This window comes from Cydia pomonella, chromosome 1 (assembly GCF_033807575.1).
Source record: "Cydia pomonella isolate Wapato2018A chromosome 1, ilCydPomo1, whole genome shotgun sequence".
Taxonomy (NCBI): domain Eukaryota; kingdom Metazoa; phylum Arthropoda; class Insecta; order Lepidoptera; family Tortricidae; genus Cydia; species Cydia pomonella.
Genome location: NC_084703.1, coordinates 31,464,717 through 31,483,468, shown reverse-complemented (window position 1 = coordinate 31,483,468; position 18,752 = coordinate 31,464,717). Strand labels below are relative to the sequence as shown.

Here is an 18,752-nt window from a genome sequence, read left to right as displayed (position 1 = left end):
ACGCGTATGCATTGGTCATTACACACATCGGCTTTTTTTATTGCGCGCTCGCTTACAGCTCGCGCGCACAATAACGCCTCGTGTGTAATGACCAACTTAGCACACATGTATCATAATGTACTATTTATATATGTAACCTATCCGACGTCCCAGGTATCACTAGGGCGATGCTGTTGAATCGGACTTGCGCGATCTCCAAGCCGATAACTGGGTGGGACATGGCACAGGATCGAGATAACTGGCGTGTACTCGTATCGGAGGCCAAGACTCATTTTGGGTCGCTGCGCCATTAATTTTGAACACTGTACAAATCATCCCAGTATGGTTTACACAGTACCTATATCAATATTTTACTCACCTGCAATCAATAGTTTAAACACTATTCTTACTTTACATGACTGTCAAGTGTGAACATTGCCGGAGTCAAATAAAAATATGTAGCCTGGCATAGTTTTTAAAAGCTACCTGTTTTAGTACCATGTTTTGTCACTAAAGGTAGACTAGCGAAGGATCGATCCGGCACCCGCTGCCTACCACGTGTGTGCGCTAAACTAGCTCAATAGTAGTTTATCTGACTGCTAAATAATAAAAGGCATTAAAACACACGAGTGTGGGTTTAAGAAACGAACGCAGTGAGTTTCTTAAAAAGATTACACGAGTGTTTTAAAGCCTAATTATAGTAATTATGTACAGTTTACATACACTATTATATCTAAACACATATTACAAACTTTCTATGAAATATTCAGTGACCCAAATTACAGCCTCCGATGGGGCATCATTGCCAAATCGTTGCTCTCTCGCCGTGGCGTCACCGAAATATTTTTAACGCTTATTTTACACGAAACTTTTGCTATAGTTACCTTAAAACAACAAAACATATTCATTTTATACTTAAAATGAATTAAAAGATAAACTGTACGTCAAATGGCGGCAAATGAAAACTTTTTTCACGCATATAGTTTTTTTTAATATCCAGAGACAAACTAGAGTCGGGGGCCTATTTCCGTATCATTCAATACAAACTAACATGCGAGATATGTCAAAATTGTATGCAATTGACATTTCATTTCGAACAAAAAGGCATCTGGACTGATATTAGAATACAGGTCAAATCGATTTGCTTTTTTTTTTCAGAGTTGATCCAATTTTGAATGCATAACCAAATCGATTTTGATGTATAGTTATGAAGCAATACATAACTACATTACCACAGATAAGAAATTTGTTGTAACAAAAAAGTGTATCGTAATGTTGGCCATTATTTACGGATTTTGAAGGCATCATAGAGGGTTTATGATATGTGTGTAGATAAAGTATCTTACTTCATACGGAATCCTCAATCTTAAAGGTGTAACCGCACTTAGGAAGCAAGCATCCAAAAAGTCACCTATTTAGGATGGTAAGACAGTCTCTGATCAAGTTTTTGAGTTTACATCCTAATAAGGAAGGAAGTAAGTAAGGAGCGATAACGTTAAGTTCGGTTAGTCGGCCTATATCACTGAATTATTATCTGTAGCTCTTCAAATTGGAACTGTCAACGACGCCGTTATGTATCTTGGTTATTTTTATAATATCATTATGTTAATTGTTAATATTACGTGAACGTACACTACGTGGACATGAAATAAGAATTAAGTAATTAAGATTCAATAATCAATCTAGTGTAGTCTGACTGGGAGACTTTTTAGTATCCTACCGGCCAAAAATATTTCACCTCCATGTTTTCACGGTAGAATGCCGTGTTTCCCATTGTAATTCACAGTATTTCATTGCAGTAATAATCATATATGTATTTGTATGAATTGTCTAGTGCGCGTGCACACTCTACAAACTAACCCATATTGTAAAAAATAAAAACACATAGGTGATATATTATTGGACAGTACTATAGTTAGGACGACTGAATTGTCTGAATTAAGTAACGTGTGTGAAGCGTTGAAGCAAAGCATATTACACAGTAACTTGCTTGCGGCTCCCACAGCGTCTCATAGCGGCGCGATTAGATGCGGACCAACACGACTACCGTTTTGTCATGGCATACGTTTTAGAAGTAGGCAAAAATGAAAAGTGAAACTATGACAAGGGCAAACGAAAATAGTGCTTTCTCGGCTACTCCTATGAAAATTTCATAATGGGATAACGGGATGGATCCCGTAAGGATTTTGTATTATTATTACCTTACCATCTCTATAGAATAAGTGCTTTTAGATGTCCACGTTTTACGAATACCACCAAATGTATTTAGCAACCGTTAAAAACCCGAGCTAAAATCAAAGTGTAAATAGGCGTGCCATAGTGAGACACGTAGTCAACCAGTCAGTGCGGTGAGCAGCGTGTTCATGTGAATATTTGTGTATTAGGGCTAGACTAGCTAAGCAGAGCATATTACCCAGTTACCTGCTTGCGGCTCCCACAGCGTCTCGTAGCGGCGCGATTTGGGTGGCGGCGGCGACGCCGAGCTTCTGAAAGGTGAAGATGATCGTTTCAAGTTCATCCATGATACCTAGTGTGTCTGGGAGTACGCAGTGTTAGGGACGAGGGGCACGTTTACCTGTGCGTGCGAGCGTGCGCTAGGGCGCGCGCGAGCGCGGGCGCGGAGGCGTGGGCGGAGGCGAGCGCGAGCGCGCGGTCCTGGGAGTCGTCGCCGTTCTCGCTGGGCGGCGGCGAGGCGCGCGGCGACGGCGGCTGGCTGAGCGCCTGCATGAGCCGTCCCTTGGACTCGTTCCAGATGCTGGACAGGCGCCCGTCCGGCCCGAACAGCAGCAGGAACGCGTCGATCAGCTCGCGCGACTTCTCCTCCCACTTCGTCAGGATGTCGACGCGCTTCTCGCCGATGTTCGTCATTACCTGAACAAAGATTATGTCAATACACAGGCAACGGGAGAGGGCCCGGACATCGGTGAGATCGGTTACACGTCACCAGAAAAGCACGCGCAAGGTACCTTCTTGCCCTTGTCCTTGAGCTCGTCCATCTTGTTCTGCAGGCGGAACTTTTTCTCGTTGAGAAAGGACACGTTGAGCTCCTTGGCGGAGTAGCCGCGCGCCAGGTTGCGCCGCACGTAGATGTCGTAGTCGCGCACGATCCGCGCCACGATGTCCGACGTCGACACGCCTGCAATAATGACGCAGCCACATGACGTACGGCTCCCGACACCACTACTCCAACACGTATTCCCGCCAGTGGCAGACCCAAGTGGGAAGTAACCATAGACGTCATTAACTAAGTAGGTACATTCCAAACAGAAATTCAATACCAACTCCATTTTTTAACGAAGGTAAAGATATGTTTGTGCCTTTCCACTTATCAGATTAGATTCAAATCGAATACACAGAATAACTAAACACGTGCATTATGTTTATGTAGACTGCATCTAATCAAGATTCGTATCTGTGTTAGTTGAAGTTAGTTTTAGTTATAATTAACATTAGTGCTCGATTTCTCTTGCAACTCACAAAGAGCAAGGTCAGAGTTGCTAACTTCTCGATATACTCGTACTTCGTCGGGCAAGCAGGACAATCAGTAGAATTATGATGTATATGCCGGTTTTATACAAAAGGAAAATTTAATTAATATCCTTTTCTTTCCAGATATGATTATCTACTGACTATCTAATAAAGTTCAGTTCAACTTGTACCCTAGGTGCATTTCCGTAGCTTCGAAAGCAGGGTAATCTTGAAAATGTCAAACATCTGTAAAACCAGAGGCATTTCATAGTTTAGCAACAGGTAAGCGCATAGCACACTGCATCCGATTCAGACGTCGTTCCGATGTTTGAGCGAGACAACGCTATGCGGGTATTATAGCGACATCCCGCTCGCACGTCCCAATCGAATCGCACGTGCAAATCTGATGCAGCGCCTTACGCTACTGCAATGCGTACCAAGGCATCTGCTTTCCTACTGTTACTAGAGTAGAAATTGGTTCTGGTTTAGTAGATACTAGCCATTTTCAAAATCACCCCACTTTCGAAGCTACCCCACCTTACCTAATTGTTTTATTTGAAAGAGATTTCCCGTTGTGTTCAAAGATACAAGCTTTCATGAGACGAGTTCAGATAAAGAAGAATGTTAATATAACCTGTTACATCTCTCCATCCGTGAGGCTTTAACTTACTATATCACTAACAATATCTCGGCATAATCACTACTATAATTCTTATGGCTTATCAACCTTCGTAATGTTCGTAGGTACTGGCTTTTTGGAAGGCGTTTCACCTTGCAAGACCATTTTAAGCAGATGTTTTAAAGCAGCCGCGTGTTTATAAACAGATTTACTCGTTATAAGCCTTAGTTTCCTGTTATAGTTATAGATGAACAATGAATAGTGATTAATTTATTTACTATTAATTACGAGCTGTAATTAATCATTTCCGAAATAATTTAGCTCTAAGGATAAACATAGGATTCAGTAATATACCTACATACCTAGGTGTAAGCCACTGAGAGGTAGTTGTCGCCCGACATTCACAATGCTGGCACGGTCATCACTCAGCGTAACCAGAACAATTGTTATCATCGACTATGCACGACTACTGATTAACGTCGGACCTCAATGTCGAGATAAAATATTTTAGTGGCTGAACTAGCAGGAGGAATGTACAAAGAGCGGGAAGAGTGACGCAACTGGTAATGTGCGGCTTGCAAGGACGTCAATCATATATCATTAACGTGTATCAGTTAAAATTATGCTCAGTATATTTTCTGTTCGGTTTGAAATAATAATTACATCATTTCATGAACTGTCCCTGTTTTAAGCAGAGACATGTCAGTCGCTTCGCTTGACAGACAGATGAAGTGTGCGAAAGGGAAGCCATGACGTATATGAACAAGCCATAAGTGCAAAAGAGGCAGACTACATATGAGAAAACGTAACCAATTTTGAGTTCGAAGGCGGCCGAGGCGGCCAAAATCATATTGCCGTATTTTTTAACGTGAAAAATATAAGCGAATCAAAAAGAAAAATATATATTAAGTAATTTAATGACGATGGTGTCATGTTGTGTGCCGGGTTGTATTGTTTCAGGGCCAAAAAACCCAGGAAAATACTCATTTCACAGGTAATTATGATATTCCTAGCGGAATTTTCGTAACGATATTTTATCAAATTAACAGCATAAAAAGTGTAAAAAACCAATTATAACAGTTCATTATAAGTTTTTCTTCAATTGTGTGTTAATATTTCATCATATTAGTCAATAATTTAGAATATTTTGTGTAAAAACCTAAACTGTTACTTTACGCTAGGGCTTGACAAAATGTTCATATGACTGTATCGATAACTTGTCGGTATATTAGTAGGTATGGAATTAGTTGTTCACAAGACATCATTAAGATATTACCTTTATAACCGACTTAAAATAATAACGATTGTTATAATACCTTTTTTGAACGTGTACATGTTTAGCGATAAATTTAAACTTCACTTTCTAACACAGTACTTACATTTTAACCACTTTTCCACGGCTTTGCCGCCAACACAAGGAAACACAAGACAGCGTATACTTGTACACAGCGTATACACATCCAACCCAAGTTGTCAGCAGGAAAAGGCACGAAAATCAAATTTTCTTTGGTAAGTCAACTCTTTGCGAACACATTTTCAAACAACTTCAACTTTTTCAAACACATTTGAAAAAGTAGTCGATAAAGCAGTTAAACATCGATAGATTATTAATATGTTGTAACATGACATCACTATTTTTGTTCGCACATAGACAATTTACGCACACACTTGCATTTCATTTTTGGTCACACTTTCCAAGTTTGACAGTCGTTCTATACTATCCTATTTCTATGGTTTTAAGAAATGCATGGCAGGCATCTAGACATGACATGTAGGTCGACCAACTATTATATTTAAATCTTGTAATTATGCTGTCCCATGATCCAGGGGCCAATAGTCACATATACTGTTGTACCACGTTTTTCTAGTACCAACATGCTTGATTATGAAAAGGGCTTATCTATCACAAAAAATGTATTCTTGGTTATATTTTAAATACCATAAAACCAGGGTTTACAGAATGACCCAATATAATGTAACCACTGACAAGAAAAAAAAAATATTTACCCATATATACAAAAAGCGTATAATTAGTTAACTGAGAATTGCTACGGGAGAAAACGAATCTTCGCTACATATGCTTATAGAATGAGTCTATAAACTACAACAATGAAATAATGAGGAAAATGCAACGTTTAAAACCGCCAACACACAGGTTATTTTGCATTTTATACTCTTAATTAATACATAATGGAAACAAATGTATGTTAATAATTTCCTCTGATGGCTGAAGTCAATAGGCGGGTCCACACAGAGCGAGCATACGCGCGAGGCAATTTGCTCACGCACAAACCGGCCAGTATAGTCGCGCTCAGGCGAGGAAAACGCGCGCTGCCTCCACCGAGGCACGTCTACACTGGCCGGTTTGTGCGTGAGGAAATTGCCTCGCGCGTATGCTCGCTCTGTGTGGACCCGACTGATGAAGAAACATGGGCGAATCCGACCTATATGTGTTCTTTGTGTTTTCTCCAATCCTATAAATATAAGTATGGTTCGTAACAAAACCTGACCTTCTGTGCGCTCGGTGGCGACGAACATGTCCTTGGCCTTGAATATAGCGTAGGTGTCGTCGCAGTCCTCGGTGATGTAGGGGATGTCGTCGTGCGCCACGAAGTCGATCTTGTGTTTCTCCATGAACGCCTCGTCATATTCCCACGGCGCGTCCCGCACCACCTGCAACACACATATCCTACTATTTTGCAAACATTTATTCAGTTTTACATGTCCCGTGATCTGTAGTCAAATATTACAAGTAAATTTATACACACTTCACGGTTTTCAATAGAGCTGACATTTTGCATACTTCACGATCGTATTGTCGCAATGGAACCATCAAGTATTCAGTTGATGGTGACCATATGTGACTAAGAGCTATTTTGCACTGGCGAACCTCGGCTTTGTCCACGTATAGTGGAGCCGTTAACCACGTATAGTACAATGAATTTTATCGACAAATCACCCCCCATACCAGACTAATACGTGAAAATAAATGTACCCACATGTGGTATGTAACCCCATGATCCTTGTGGTTTTTGTATGCACTCCTATTTCGACACGAAACAACGGCATTTTAAGAAAATTGACACGCACATTTTTCAATGACAACTAAATTGTGACTGTCGACGTCGGACACGGTATGGCCACGATCTGGCTATGTTGCAGCGACACGCGCCACGCCTCCGTCAGATATCTAATACCTTCTATGATCTGAGCTTATTACCTTATGCCTGTTATATATTATACTACAGGCATAATTATCATCATAATTTTGGTCTGTTCTGACAGAATGGTAACTACGAAACTCTACACTGCGTATGGCCTGACATGGTCTTGGCCGTTTTTTCTACTAGTTTGATTAACTATTGCGTGTTTGTTGTATTGTATTGTAAATTTCAATCGAAGTATGTTTTACATGATATAGAGAAGGATCGATAGGATATCCACTTTCTATTTTTTAAACTTATTTAATACATTGTTTGTACATTGAAAAAGTTGTGTTATGTACGGAACCCTTGGCACGCGAGTCCGACTCGAACTTGGCTGGTTTTATTTAGTATTATTGTTTTATTTATATTTTATTCTAGTAACCTATTTTTATTTTTTGCTTACCTTATACATTTAGTTCCAATCTAAGGTCTCTTCATATAGGTATAAAAAAAACACTATTAATTATCACAAACCTACTGAGTGTCTACATAATGAGTGACTATCGTTAATTAAAAGTTAGATGATTTCGCGGAGCAGCACGGCATCAGGTAGCCGCCATCAGTGCCCCATTAAAAAAAAACAATCCTTTATTCATAATGTTTTAAACTTTTCTTGGTTGAAGCTACCAAACTAGCATAGCATTTAATATCTAAAATTTCCAATAGACCAATACGTTTTTTCCCAAAATTTGATGCACAGTGCACATGTGAACATTATTGGTACAAATATTATAACTTACTATGTTGTTTATGGACAAAAATATATGCCATATCCAAAGAAAAAGTAACCAAAGCCTCCGTGTTCTGGGCCGACATCGAACCAGCGTCATCTGCATTCTGGTACGACGCTATAGCCTTTGACCTTCTGGATTATTTAAAGTGATCAATTAAAATTGAATAGCCCTTTTAGGGCCATTTGCACTATCCCACTAACACGGGATTAACCGGTTAAATCAGGAGTTACCATGGTTACCTCTAAACTATTTTTCATTAAAAGGATTAGATACCTAGATACGGATCATTGGGATCAGCAAGCGAAATTATTCCATGGTCGAGGAACGACTCACGCCATTCCATCAGAGAATGATTAAAAGGATTACATACCTAGATACGGATCGTTGGGATCAGCAAGCGAAATTATTCCATGATCGAGGGCCGACTCACGCCATTCCATCAGAGAATGATTAAAAGGATTACATACCTAGATACGGATCGTTGGGATCAGCAAGCGAAATTATTCCATGATCGAGGACCGACTCACGCCATTCCATCAGAGAATGATTAAAAGGATTACATACCTAGATACGGATCGTTGGGATCAGCAAGCGAAATTATTCCATGGTGGAGGACCGACTCACGCCATTCCATCAGAGAATGGTCCTTATGCACGTGGAGCATAATGACGCTTATCTGCTGAAAAGCCACATATGTGATGATCGAACCTGAAACAAGAAGAGGGGGTTTACCTCGTCGACGTAGCGGCAGTGGCGGACGGCCTCGTAGCGCTCGTCCTCCGTCATCACCGTGCGGCCCTTACGACTGTGCGTCAGCTGGTCGTTGCACACTGCAAGTTAAACAAGTATTGCATTACTAGTGAGCTCAAGTACATACACAGCCGGATCCCATCAGAGATGCGCGAAGCGATGTAGCTGAGGATGTGTATCATGTGTACTGTAAAAGAGATACGGTCTAGCTGAGGTGGGGAATGTAAACGCTCCAGGTAGATTTTTGATATATCTATATTAATATTTTTTCATCAATCTAATAACAGAAATATCGACTATCGTGCTTGTCACTGCTGCTTCACAGAATGAAATCGCCTGCAGATCTTTATTCCGTCAGCAGGGCGATAGTTCTGATCTATCACCTATATCAACAAATTACCATTGGATCAGCGAATCGGAACCGGGTTCACCGAGGCTGTTTATATCGAGTGAATCAAGGCAATAATTAAATCAAAGGTAGGTACCGATGCGAGCTATGCTAAAACTTTGATAAAACAGTTTTTCACATCACCTATTCGGAAAACGACTTTTTCTTCCCTGCTTGGAGGGATCAAAGAGGCACTTTTCTTCCCTTCTAAGAGGAATTTCCCTTATAGGTTTTTTATGGTTGAATACCAATACGTGTGACATTTAAAAACAAAAGAAGGTTGCCTTACAGGCCTAGGCTGTGTGAAATTCCTTTACATATCATCTTCACTCATCGCACCGGATGTGTAGTATTTCCGGACCTAATATGAAGTAAGTCATGTCAACATTTCATTGCAAGTTTGAGAAATAAATATTTCTACCTTGGGCGTTAAAACTTGAATCCCTACCTACACTCAGGGTTCAATGTATGCCTAAGCCGTAAATATGTCATTTTGCTCCCTTGTGGCACAAACTACTATTACACACTAGACATTGTAATTGACCTTCGCAGAAAATCAGCAGAGCGGAACAGCAGAAGTATCATTAGATCCTTATGAAATCAAATTAAAAAATGCAAGGTAAGCTTAAGATTATTACACGTTCTCGTAATTGCGTAAATCGTACACATTGCAGAAATTTTATCTTCACCCTTGATTTTACCTCACAATTAAAACGTGCTACTTATTCTGACCAATGAGTTATTTCTTTAGAATTCTAATTAAGTCACGCCTATCTGGTAGGCTGATAGGCAATAGGCATGATTAGTATAATGGTTCGATATCGATTATCGCAATAATAGTGATATTTCAGCCTTAATGACGAATGCATGTGATAAGGAAAAAAACACGGCGAATATAATTGCAGCGCACATGTATGATTCAATTCTAAATATTAGCACACTTAGTAAGACATCTGTTTCATAGACACGGGCGGGTGGGGATGCTCCTACATGATCGCAACACTAGGAAGAGCGTAGTACACAGTACACCACACCACGGTACATGCAGTTAAGATTACTATCATTTTACACAATGGTTCGCACATGCAGAGTCAAGAGGTTTGGTTTGAGTTTGTTTAAAATTCAGGAGAATGACTGCCTCTTTCATCGGCAGTTAAAAAAAATTTTTGCAGCATTATGCTAAATTTATTTATATACCTAAACCATCGCTGAGTGCACTATGCCTATATACACCGTGTTGTTTTTGATTTCCTTTAATTTCAAGGGTGCATTCCTGAGCTTAAACTAAGTAACTTTCTCTTTCTCAAAGACACCGGTACTCTAATTAACTCCATTTCGAGATAATCACAAATTTATTTTTATATTATAAGGCTCTTACGAGCGTATACACTTACCTTTGGGCCTGTTTACATATTGATTAGTGTTTAGTACGAGTGTATACATTTGCTACTAAACGTAAGTACTATCTCGAACGATTGATGTTCGAAATGACATTGATATGTCACAGTTTTCAATTGTTTGGTTGAATTAAATGTTATGGCCGTGTTATGCAACATTTAATTACTTTTTATAAAAATAAAAATATAAAAAACTTATATATTTTTTTTTTCCTACTCCTCTACTGTTATCTGTCATTTATACATTCATTAACACGAATATAAGAACATACATAAAAGGTTTCAAGAAAAGTCTATATTGTCTATTCCTCATAAAAGCTCTTGTGCTTTTATAAGCTATAACGTTACTGCGATTAATGGCTACCAACCTAACGAAACCAAAACGAATACAGTTTTAAACTAAGTGCATTGCTGCCAACTTACAAAATATTCATTTGGTTGCATAGTAAAAATAATTACTTCATAAGTCAGAAACACGCATGTGACACCCGTAATATAGCAACACCCATAGACTACGAAGACCGCTTAGCGTTGCTTGTTAATCTCCGTAGGCTACGGTGGCCAAAATTGAGAAAAAACTGTCCAAAAAATTAATGTAGCAAGTAGCAAGTACCAGGGCCTCATGAGGCACGAGGAGGTGTCGCCGACCGGCCGGCCGCGGCCCGGGGCGGGCCGGGCGCGTCACAAGGTATGCTCGCGCGTCTTGGCTATATACTTTTGCTGTAATTTGTTTACCTAAATTAAGATTTATTTTTGTTGACTCGTAGGAAAAATATTGTATGCAACGTTGTATAAGTAGGTCAAAAAATTCTCGTGGCGTATTCCTTTACAATGTTCGCCTACGCCTTCGGCTCCGGCTCACATTGTAACTCACGCCACTCGCCTTTTTTGACCCTTCTTATACAACTGTTGCATAAAATACTATAAATTAACTATGCCATTTAGTTTCCTTTAACGTACTTATCGACAACCCCGGAGTTAACGGAATTCAATAAAAACACGGTGTATAAACTATGACTTGATACTGAACAAAATGGAAAAACTTATACTATTTTTTTTTTTCACTGTAATGCGGCTCCTTACAAAGCGCGAAACTTGACATGCTTTTACGTTTATAAGAATAAATAGAAATAGAACCACGCCGAGAAGTTACTGTGACGTGAGTATGCACTTTTGTCTCAGGCGATACCGCTTGCTTGGCAAGATTGTTCCTTACGACAAACAAAGCTGATTTAGCCTGGTAGCCACGAGATAAAGCTTGACTACTCTCCACACGTCCATGCGTGCCAACACCATAAATCGCGTAGTGTCAACGGAAAGGTGCGTTCGGAAACCACAGCGAGTTATCATATCATATCATAACTACCATACTCAACGTTCTCATTAAATATGGCTTTGTGTGCTGGTTGTAAATTGAAAGCCGATGATGGCAGATACATGAAATGTAGCAGATGCGATCAATCATACGACTTATTGTGTGCCGGATTGGCTTTGGATAGGTATCTAACTTTGTCAAATGAGGACCTCAATTGCTGGATTTGTATGGATTGCCGACGTACATTACCCAAAACTGGCAACACAAATACACCTGTACGTCTGTTTCCTAGCTTAAGCAACTGCTTGGGTAATGATAGTTCAATTACTGAAATAGTTGATACCTCGGTTTTGAACTTGGACAACGGCTTTGAAAATGTCACCATAGGGCGAGGACAGTACAAGTCACAGAACTCACAGAACTCACAGAATATTCATCGAGTGGACGAGTTGCCTAAGTGTGCATGCGGGGGTGCGACGATGAGAACTATTATAAGGGAAGAGCTTAAAGCTTTCTTTACCGACTGTGATCCTTTTTGTCTTGTAGATGCCGTCATGTCCAAAACGAGCAACCTTACACAATTACTGAATGAGATTCTAAACACCCAGGCTGGGCTATTAGCTAAGCTAAATGAATTCACCACCCTACCGTCATCTGTAACACCGTCTAGCACAGGGAAGAAAACGCAGCCGGTAAATATATCTGCACATTTACCACCCAAACCTGAAAGATCTAAATTGAATTTGCCTATTTCTACCACTGGCAACTCCGATGGTAGAGTAAACTCCCCTAACAAATTAACTGCGCCTAGCCCTAAACAACAACAACACATTCCAGACAGTACTCCCCCAGTTCATTCAGAACCTGCAACCAAGAAACAGGATAACGACGCAGTCTGGAAAAATGTGCAGTACAGAAGAGGGCGGATGTCTAACACACCTTCCGATGGAGTTCGTGATCGTAATGGTACCGAAGGAGTGTCCGGGGGTGACAGCCATTCTGACAGCGACAACCGTTGGCGCAGACGTGGTAGCAGTGTTAACGAACGCACAGCGGGCCTCGCGGGCGCCGAAGGTGGCGTATGCCGCGGCACGGCTCCGCCCGGCACAACTCCCTTATCTGCCGCGGAGCGTCTGCAACAACTGCATCTGTGCTACGTCCAGGAGGGTACTACAGTGGAGCAAGTGCGGGCGCATCTAAACACTATCTGCGAAAGTGATGTGTGTACGGTTGAATCCCTTAAGCCCCGTGGGAACTATTCGTCATTCAAACTTGGAGTGCCCACAAAGTTCTCTGAGCTAGTGCTGTCAGCTAATAACTGGGCCGAAGGAATATGTGTTAAATGTTGGCGGCAGAACTTTCGTTCGGGCCGGGGGAAAAACCACGTCAGTGGCCCGCCCCCGGCGTAAAAAAGTTCTGTTTTATTACCAAAATGTTCGGGGATTGCGATCTAAGACTGACGTGTTCATTAAAAATGTTACCATTTGTAAGTTTGACATCATTGGCCTTACTGAAACCTTCCTGACAAGCTCCGTACGCGATGGTGAACTTTTCCCCAGTGGGTGGCATGTGGCGCGACGAGACCGCGCGGGCGATGCCGGCTGGGGCGGGGTGCTGCTCGCCGCACGCGAACGCTACTCAATGCGTGTCCTTCATGACATCGATGGGCTTACCGCAAATATGGAGTTATTATTTGCAATAATTACTTATAAGGATTTGAAATTTTTGTGTTGTGTCGTTTACCTACCTCCAAGCTATAATGCTGAGCAGTATACGAAGGTCTTGACATGTGTTGAAAATGCTGTATGTACTTATCCTGACTTATGTTTCCTCTTGTTTGGCGATTTTAATCTTAATTCATGTTCGTCTAATGTAAAAAATGACTTTGATATTTTTTGTGACTTCTGTAAATTGACTCAGTATAATAATGTTTTTAACGACCACGGGGGCATGTTAGATCTCGTGCTGAGTGATTTAGATGGGAAACGGCTGTCGGTATATGCCGGTTCTGATGAAATGCTAGTCCCGATGGACGCGTACCACCCTCCCCTTGCGATTTTGGTGACATTTCCATGCCGCATGCCTCCGCCGTCCGTGCCGCCGCGCCCGCGCGCCGCTTCCTGCCCTGACTGGAACTGGCGAAAGGCCGACTACGAAATGCTTTATTCGGCCCTAGCCGCTATTGATTGGGCCGATCTCCTGGCCGCTACTGATGTCGACTGTGCTACTGAAATCCTGTATGCTAAACTTTACTCGTGCATTAATCAATTTGTTCCTCTAAAAAACCGTTGTAACAACCATTCTAAATACGTATACCCAAAATGGTTCACAGGGGAGATCATACGTAATATTAAATTAAAATACTTTCACTTGAAACGCTTCAGGCGGGAGGGCAAAGACTTTAACAGGCATATGTTCAAATACTATAGATCACAAGTGAAATATTTAATTGATGAAACATATAAATTTTACATTCAAAATGTACAATGTGGTATTGTTAACTGTCCGGCAAAATTCTGGGATTATGTCAAAGACAAAAAAAGGGAACGACAGCACAGCAATGAGTCATTCTATATCGATGGAAATGTAGTAAGTGGTCAGGGCGCTGCGGATGCCTTCGCTAATTATTTCAGCTCAGTGTTTCAGCAGGATAGACCAAGCCTGGATGCGGCGACCGCGGCGCGAGTTGCATACATTTCTGGTGACTCGAGGTCAGTTTCTATTCCCTTTGTCTCCGAGTCTGATTTTAGGGCGGCCATTCGCAACCTTAAACCTCGCTCATCTGGCGGGCCAGATGGCATCCCAGTGTTTCTGGCCAAAGATTGTGCTGATACCTTAATTGCACCTTTGTTGCACATATATAACCTCTCACTCAATTACTCCGCCTATCCAAAACGCTGGAAAACTTCTAGGGTGACACCGGTTCCTAAGGATGGTAACAATACAGATATTACTTCTTTTAGGCCTATAGCTGTTCTTCCGGTGTTTGGTAAAATATTCGAAATCATGCTTAACTGCCATATAAGTCTGCAGGTGGCTGATCGCTTGCATCCCAGTCAGCACGGCTTCCGTAAGTCGCGATCTACAGTCACGAATCTCGTTGCCCTTGCTGACTATGTCTGCAAGGAGATGGATGAGGGGCACCAGGTCGATGCTGCGTATTTCGACTTCAGTAAGGCATTCGACCTAGTCGACAACGACATCATGCTGAGCAAACTGGCGCTGGCGGGCTTCACACCAAAGCTATTAGATTTCTTTGCTAGTTACATGTGTGGCAGGCAGCAGTACGTCAGGGTGGGTGGCTTCGAGTCTAGTGACTACTGTACGCTATCTGGTGTGAGTCAGGGCAGTACCCTGGGGCCCACTCTTTTTCTTCTTATGATTAACGACTTGCCTGACACAATCAGTACTGCTAATTGTCTCCTTTTCGCTGATGACCTGAAGCTGTTCCAAGGCATTCGTAGTATTAGCGACAGTGCAGCGTTGCAAGCTGATATTGATGCTGCTGCCAGGTGGAGTGAGAGAAACCGACTTCCCTTTAATGTTAAAAAGTGTAAGGCGATAACTTTCTCGCGTAAACGTTCTGCTCTCCAAACTGAGTACAGCTTAGCGGGTTCCTCCTTGGAGAAAGTTAATGAAATTCGAGATTTGGGTTTAATATTAGACAGTAAATTTGACTTTCATTCGCATATTGTTAGTATTAGCAAGCAAGCCAGTAAAACCTTAGGATTTGTGATGAGAATATCCAAGCAATTTCACATTGGAGTGGCTAAGGTGCTCTATAACTCATACGTGCGCAGTAAGTTGGAGTATGGTGCGGTTGTCTGGGATCCATATGAGGCCAAGTATTCCCTAATGCTTGAAAAAATACAACGGAAATTTTCACGCTGGTTGTATAAAAAAGCATATGGATATTACCCGTACCTCTACCCTTCCATTTTTGTCTCGGGGATGGTTGGGCTTGACACGCTCGCATTGAGGCGGAAGTTGTTGCTCCTGGTGCACTATCTCTCAATCATTCACCACCAAGTTGATAGCCCAGAGGTGTTAGAGAAGATAGGGTTGTTGGTTCCTAGGAGGGTACCGCGGGATGTGGACGGGGCGGTTGCTCCGCGCCGCCGGCCGTGTGTGTTGCTGCGGCCGTCCGCTCGAACGTGTTTCGCGAGGCACGCACCTACCACGCGTGCTTTATCATTGCTTCGTTTGATGCTCACTCGGCACGATGACGCTGACATGTTCGCCGATCGATTAGCACACTTGTGCAAAATTGGTAGAATATTTTTAAATTTTCATAAATTTGTTTGACTGACATTGTATAAGGTAATTATGTAATCTGTTTTGACATTTAATTTAATTTATTTTATTTATATTGTTTTACCATATTCCTGATTTTGATTTTTATTTATTTTCTTGTTTTCTTAGAGTGTAAGTAAAATGACAATTTTAATTAGTTTTGACATTTTTATGCGCATGATTTTTATATTTTGGTATGTCTTTGATTCAGCTTTATTAATTTATTATTCTTGATAATTTATGTTTTCCTAGCATGTAAGTGAATTGGTCTGACACTGTAAACTTACATTGTATTTAATAAATAAATATAAAGAGGGGGAAAGGGTCGGTTCCCCAGCTCCAATCTATGCTATATTACTTCCTGCTCTTAGCAACTAAGGCAAGTTGTGTATCATTTGGAGACAAGGAATTCTTTTTTGAAATAATCGTCATACCTTTTCATACGAAAAAGTGATCTTTGTAAAGAAAATAAAAAAAATATATGTAATTCATGGTGACAATTTCGGCCTTTACAATCAAAGTGTGGGTAATTGTACAAAAAAAAATTAGTAGCGCGTGGCGGTGACGGTTTTCATATAATGGTCAAAATCAAAAATATTTAAAATGTTTTTTAAAAACCGGGCAAGCGCGAGTTGTACTCGCGCACCGAGGGTTACGTCCAAAATTTACGGTATTCGCAATTTGTCCTTTACGAGTATCTGTGCTATAAGATATTGCTTCGTACCAAATTTAAAGATTCCAAGTTCACGGGCAGTAAGTACCCTGTAGGTTTTGACTCCCTTGCGAGTTGCGAGTGTCGAAAATTTGCGGCATAAACAGCTGTATCTTTTATATTGCGTTGTCTTAGAAGTTTAATTTTTTCACAGCTCCAAAGGACAGTAGACTTGAGTATTTGATAAAAATTACAGCTTAATACCTCCACGCGTTCCTGAGAAAAAGGGTCTTGTCAGACAGACAGACGGACGGACGGACGGACACCAAAGTGATCCTATAAGCGTTCCGTTTTTTCCTTTCGAGGTACGGAACCCTAAAAAACACTGAAATTTGGCATTTTAATATGAATACAATGTTTTAATGCTGTTCAATGCGTTTTTGCCCTTTTTTGGTTCAAATTTTTCGTTTTGACTCCATACAAACTTTAAAAATCGCAAATATTATAAGCATCATTTAAAAACTATAAGTCTTATAACAATATACTTCCAAAGACAATACTTATTGTAAAGAAATTAATCGAGAATAAACTTCACCCAAAGATTTTTATTGTAGCTTTCACTGATTTAATGAAAATTATAAAAACTAATAGATTCGAAACCTAATAAAACAATTAGGAGCATAGGTCTTAACTAAAGTGCGCGGTTATTCAATGTGATGAACTCAGCGTGAAATGTATGCATCAACGGAATGTAGGATAATGAATGACAATGCACTTACCGCGTAGAACAATGTAGTGTCATTAGAATATCTCACGTAAAATAGGTGTGCGGCAAACGCATCACGTTTATCGCATAAAGCAAAAGCGCGTTTAACACGCACCATTAAAATATTGTAACAATTTTTGCACAAAAGCTAAAAATTAAAAAATTGCTTTTAAAAATGCGCAACTTCATTTTTGTTCCAACTCATATTGCGATACATAGAGGAAATGCCGCCAGCATCCTTGGTACAATGCCTCAAGGACCTATTTTAGATTTAAGCTAGCTATAGTAATCCTCTGTAAACATTATGTATATTATTATTATACATAACGTAAAACATTGTTATTCATCAAAATTATAAAATTAAACTCATAGATTACTTTTTGTTAAAACTTACTAAAAATAACTATTCAAAACAATGATATCCGCGGTCCCATGCATGCAAAGCCGTTTCGCTCACGCACACTCTCAGTGAGAGTAAAAGAAGAATATGAACTCGCGGTGCCTTAACTTATGAATTCTTACAAAAAGGGATACCACAAAAATTATTAACTAATTAAGGTTAGTAAAGCTTTACGAATTACGAATAAGCGTTAGGCCTGAGTGGACACTTCGGGCTTGCAGCGGGGCGGGGCGAGCGGCGTGCTTGTTAAACAAATGCAAACATATAGGAGCGGTCTTACTCCTCGTTGCTCAAATCACTTGCGAGCCCGATGCCACGCTGCACGCCCCGCAGAATGCTCTGCTTCGAGCGTCCACTAATATCTATATATCCATTCCGCCTATATGCACCCATTGCTGAGTAGGCCCGTTCTTTATTACGCCACTCTCCTCGTTCTCGTGCTTATCTTATCCAGTCTTATATTTGATCGATGATCAGATAGCTCAGTGATGGGCAAACTTTATTCATGGGAGGCCAGTAAGTTTAAGAAAGTTAACAAGAGGGGCAGAATAGCAGCTAATATATAATTTGAATGTGATTATCGTAGGCTAATGCCAATACAATACTAATTATTTCATAGGACCGGCAGCAGACTGGATAAAATCCTTTCACGGGCCGGAGCTGGCCCGCGGGCCATTCTTCGCCCACCACTGATATAAGTGTTAACCTAGCTAATAGGGAATGGATGTTACGTGGCAGCGTAACTTAATTTTGACTTGATCCTATAAAGATTGTTGACTGACACT

The 18,752-nt window shown here is 40.8% G+C and overlaps 1 protein-coding gene across 9 annotated transcripts in view; it reads right to left on the bottom strand.

Moving 5' to 3' along the window:
- Positions 1–18,752, bottom strand: part of LOC133528519 (choline-phosphate cytidylyltransferase B-like) — a 67,075-nt gene that overhangs the window by 18,674 nt on the left and 29,649 nt on the right. For 8 of the 9 annotated variants that reach the window (XM_061865909.1, XM_061865949.1, XM_061865957.1 and 5 more), the window contains 5 exons: positions 8,739–8,836; positions 6,577–6,739; positions 2,946–3,115; positions 2,555–2,850; positions 2,401–2,465 (listed from right to left, as the gene is read on the bottom strand). In XM_061865909.1, coding sequence (XP_061721893.1) covers positions 2,401–2,465; positions 2,555–2,850; positions 2,946–3,115; positions 6,577–6,739; positions 8,739–8,836 — 792 coding nt within the window. Of the gene's footprint in view, positions 1–2,392; positions 2,466–2,554; positions 2,851–2,945; positions 3,116–6,576; positions 6,740–8,738; positions 8,837–18,752 lie in introns of all 9 variants that reach the window. The other variant, XM_061865917.1, reaches the window with a different exon arrangement.